The sequence below is a fragment of the Etheostoma cragini genome, chromosome 19 (assembly GCF_013103735.1).
Source record: "Etheostoma cragini isolate CJK2018 chromosome 19, CSU_Ecrag_1.0, whole genome shotgun sequence".
Taxonomy (NCBI): domain Eukaryota; kingdom Metazoa; phylum Chordata; class Actinopteri; order Perciformes; family Percidae; genus Etheostoma; species Etheostoma cragini.
The window spans coordinates 1,339,874-1,344,468 of NC_048425.1; the positions used below are offsets into that span (position 1 = coordinate 1,339,874).

A 4,595-nucleotide genomic window follows, 5' to 3' on the forward strand; every position below is an offset into this window, starting at 1 on the left:
CTCACACACACACACACACACACACAGATACACAGCCTCACACACACACACACACACACACAGCCACACAAACACACACACACACACACACGCCCCTACCCTCTGAGCAGCCATTGGTCGATGGCGGTGAGCGCGAGCACTCTGAGCAGCAGCCAGACGACCAGCGGGAAAAAGACGAGCGTGAAGGACTGGACGAACAGGTGGAGCCGAACGTGGAGCAGCGCGCTGGTCAACTCCTGCAGACAGACATCACTTATTAATTATTCATTAATTACTGATTCATCCCTTTGGTTGAAAGACACCCAGTTTTTTGACATAGGCCTAGAGAAACTTAGAGAATGTCCATATCTGACCCGAGGACAACAGGGCGGTTAGACCCAGCCGGGCGTCACACAGGGACAAGAGAGAGGAGCAGTGTGTTGGTTTATTACCTCCGTTTTCAGGGACAGGCCGCTGTTGAAAAAAATGAGCGAGACGGCAACATACGCGATGGTGATCTCCGGCTTTAACGGCCCTGAGAGAGAAGAAGAAGAAGAAAACAAAATTGATATATTTTACTTTGTATCTCCATTTTAAGCCACTTCATCGACTCCACTACATCTCAGAGGCAATGCTTGTACTGTTTACTCCACTGTATTTATACCACAAGTTGCTTTTACATTCAAAAAAACACAATAAGAGGCAGTACTAGTCTACTAATGCATCCAGTAGTACACAAAGTATCTAAAATTGGCTGCAAATTGACACTAAAATGCACATGTACATGTATGTGTTGGTGATAAATAGTGATCTAAATCACAGACTCACTCTGTGTTGATTTAATCATTTTAATAACAGCAACCAAAGACATGCTTTCCAGTCACTTTGTTCATATTCATTAAAAAAGCACTTCTCCTGTTGGAAGCAGGAGTTCACGAGGAGCACTTGAAGGCATCATCTGAGGCAGTAGCAGCACAGGAGCTTATCTAATCTCCAGGAGGAGATGTGAAGGTGTGACTGAGCTGAGCTGACTCTACTTAGCAGTGATAAGGTGATAACTGTGTGAATTAGCTCTCGGGTAAAGTCGTTTCTATCTATATCACTTTCTACTGATGTCGAATCCTGAAAAACATTGCTGCGTTTGAGTAAAAAGAAAGGAAAGATTTGATGTAAGTCCATTAAAATAGTGTGCTCGTGCACGCGAATTTACGGGAGCGCGGAGCGTTGAATTTTAACCTGACATACTGCTGAATGCAACGTGTCACTGCAGTGCCAGGTAATGGAGTGGGGACACACACACACACACAGACACACAAACACACACAGAGACACACACACACAGCGAACGTAGAACAAAACGTCCTTTAGAAAATCGCAAATTTTAGAGTAACATCTTTTTTTTTTTAACTTATAAGTTCAATAAAAGTGTTTTGCTTAATTTGACATAACCAACAAGATCTAACCTTGAATTCGGCGTTCATCATGTACATGAAGGAACACGCTTTAGAGGAGAAATGTAACTATTCTGATCACTTTTCTAGTAATTCTTACAGTCTAAACGCTCCGGGGCGATGGGCGGAACCGAGTTAACCAAAGTCCTAAAGTTGCCAGTTTGTTTAAAGTTAAAAACCGGCTGATAAAAACCCTCCTATGCCGATTTCTCGGGTGACTTATCCCGGTTAATATAAGGTCTTAATCCCTTTTCTCCGAGACCATGTGTGACGTGAAGCCAACAGATAAGATAAAGAGGGGTAAACTTGCTCTAAGTATGGCCCAGACACACCAGAAATACAGCCACCTCTGTGAGTAATTACTATAAACCAGGATCTGGTGTTGCGTTCACGTGCCGATATTGTTCAGTGACTGTAGTGAACTTTAATGGATGTTTGGACTCAAACTCGGACATCACTCACCTCCTCTGACACCGACGCTGGGCTGCAGCTTGGCCGATAAGATGACCAGCACGATCCCGATGATGAACCACTCCTTCCGTACCCTCGCGAGGAGGCCCATGATTTAGCCCCGATGGGGGGGTCACCGGATCACCCCGCCCGGCCCCCGTCACACCAGCCGGACCGAACTTTTACAACTCTTCAGCTTCTTCTCTGGAGCTTTTTTTCTGTCAAAAACCCGAAGCCGAACAACCGGAGCTACTTCCGGACACATGAGCTACATCAAGGCCGTAAAGACTGAAGGAGAGGCGCAGCACATTTTTATTTTATTTTTTAAATTACCGTACCATAGCTAAAAACAACATACCGTAAATACCATGGAATGCCCTTTTCTTCTATATTGAGTAAATATGGCAATAAAATACACCCTGAACTACATAAATGACTCATGTAAATGCATCCTAAAATAAATAAATGACTCATGTCTGTATTCTATATAATTTACATGTAAGTAAAGTAAAGTAAAGGTATACGCTCCAGGATTTCCACATACCCCCTGAAACAAACATACTTTCCATTGTAATCTGGATATTTTTAGAATTGTCATCTGTGTTTTTCTTTATACTTCACATAGGCTAAATAAAGGTATTTACACTGTAAATTGGTGCATACAAGTGTGTCCAAATACAGTAAATGACGTTATTGATGCTCAAAACTTCCCTGGGGAAGGACACCCCCCCCCCCACTATGAAATGCCAAATGTTAACCTCATGGTGGCGCTAGAGGAAATAGAGCATCACCAAAGTTAGTAGGAATCACGTTTGTGAGTTCAAATGTATTTGAACCAAACATAACATTCGAGTCAGATTTATAAAGATGGACGTCGTTCTTGTGAAGATGTCTTGAGCTGATCATGGCTGCCTATGAGATAAAGTAAAAGGCTCTGTTATAAATGAGGAAAACACAGGTTTTACATGCTTCCTATGTGTTTATTGTGATGACAAGGAAGTGAGATTATATCATGTGACACACACACACACACACATATGTATATATAAAACACACAACCTATCAAACAGCTGTATGTTTCATGTTTTACTTCATCCTTTTTTTAAAGAACATTAGTCTGGTTATCGGATAGAGAGGTTAGTACCAGGCAGTAGCAGAACTATCTGTAGAGTCCCTGCTGTCGTCCCCTCTCTTTCCAAGCGATCAGGCGTCCCAGGGCGGGGGGGGAGGCCGACTCCACGTCAGCTCTGAACTTCCAGATCTGGGAGTGAGCGCGAGCGCTGGCCACCAACACCTGCCAGGAAACACAGCGAAGATGGTTGCTGTTGGACTAGTCTACATCTACGACGTTTCACTTCTGGGATCGCTACAGTAACGTCACCAAATCTAACCTGCGGCTGATTTCTGAGGACTCTGGTCACCTGGTCCTCAGGTCTCTGCAGGGTAAATCCAGACCACTAGCTATACTATCTGTCCAATAGCAGTTTCTGTTGACATCCAGTTGTGTCGTAGCCTCTTTGTTGCCTTTTTGTTGCATTTTATTCTGCTTTTTGTCGCCTATTTTTCGTCTCTTGTCACCTTTTTGTCATCTTTTTGCCGCCTATTTGTCACCTTTTTCAGATGTCCGTCCCCGTCCTCTGTCTCTGTGTCGGCGCTCTAACCTGCGGCTGATTTCTGAGGACTATGGTCACCTGGTCCTCAGATCTCTGCAGGGTAAATCCAGACAGCTAGCTAGACTAGACTGTCTGTCCAATCTGAGCTTTCTGTGGACGACTAAAACTACTTCCTTCCAGAGGCTATTTTGCATTTTATTTAAGTGTCCTGGGAAGCACGACGTTGAGCCAAAAAGCCAAAACTCAGTATCCGCAATCTGAAGCAGCTAATTGCAATTCAGCCCTAGTTAATTTAGCTATTTCTACCCGTGCTTTTTATTAATGTGACGTGTTAAATGTCTATGAAAAACAGGGATGTAACGATGCATCGCTGATCCGTAACAAATCAATATGAATGTGTAAAGATTACAAAAGGTTGGGATAAAAGAATGAAGGTGATGACATTTTAAAACAGCGGAGAACGTAATTTACTTTAGATTTCACTTGTTGGACTTCAGCTGTCTACATGTTGGTTTATTTATTTGATGAGATCACTACTTTAGTTATCTGGTTGTGGGATTTGTTTTAAAAAAATCTATTTTTTTGTATTGAATTTGTTTTCTTTAAGATAAAATGCAATTTTATTGTCACTTTTGATAAGAGGACACATGTTGTTTTGCAGTTTATTAAAATAAAGGAATATTTTTCATTTGTCTGCAGCTCATTCTGTCAAAAACAATCCTGAGATATTTGTATCTTGGACTCAAAATTGTGAATTGAATCGTGAGTTGAGCCTATCGTTACGTCCCTAATGAAAAAGGCTTATGACAAGTGATTTTCTCTGTTTCACCTGCGTCTGCTGTACTTCTCTTAACTTTCTTGATCTATTCCAAGTTCCTTGTTCCAAATGTGCAACAGGAAGCCCAAAACAAGTGTAGAAATTCATTAAAGAAATCTCACCTGAGCTTTCTGCAGCAGAGCCACATCGCCCAGCTCACAGGCAACTTCATAGCCCTGCAGGAAGTACTCATAAGCTCTCGTGTACTGGCTCTACACACACACACACACACACACACACACACACACACACACACACACACACACACACACACACACACACACA

General features: G+C 42.5%; 2 protein-coding genes across 2 annotated transcripts in view; both read right to left on the reverse strand.

Annotated features, from left to right (window-relative positions):
• Positions 1-78: 78 nt before the first annotated feature.
• Positions 79-2,303, reverse strand: slc10a7 (solute carrier family 10 member 7). Its single transcript, XM_034901101.1, has 3 exons — positions 1,893-2,303; positions 432-514; positions 79-236 (listed from the first exon to the last, which is right to left on the reverse strand). Exons 1-3 carry the CDS (start codon positions 1,990-1,992, stop codon positions 96-98), a joined length of 324 nt encoding a protein of 107 aa, XP_034756992.1. The 5' UTR covers positions 1,993-2,303; the 3' UTR covers positions 79-95.
• Positions 2,304-2,923: 620 nt separating this feature from the next.
• The window catches only part of ttc29 (tetratricopeptide repeat domain 29), a 6,231-nt gene continuing 4,559 nt past the window's right edge, over positions 2,924-4,595 (reverse strand). Inside the window, exons 8-9 of the mRNA XM_034857329.1 lie at positions 4,433-4,522; positions 2,924-3,174 (exon numbers count right to left, since the gene is read on the reverse strand). Of these exons, the coding sequence (XP_034713220.1) occupies positions 3,040-3,174; positions 4,433-4,522 (225 nt within the window). The 3' untranslated portion in view covers positions 2,924-3,039. The remainder of the gene's footprint in view (positions 3,175-4,432; positions 4,523-4,595) is intronic.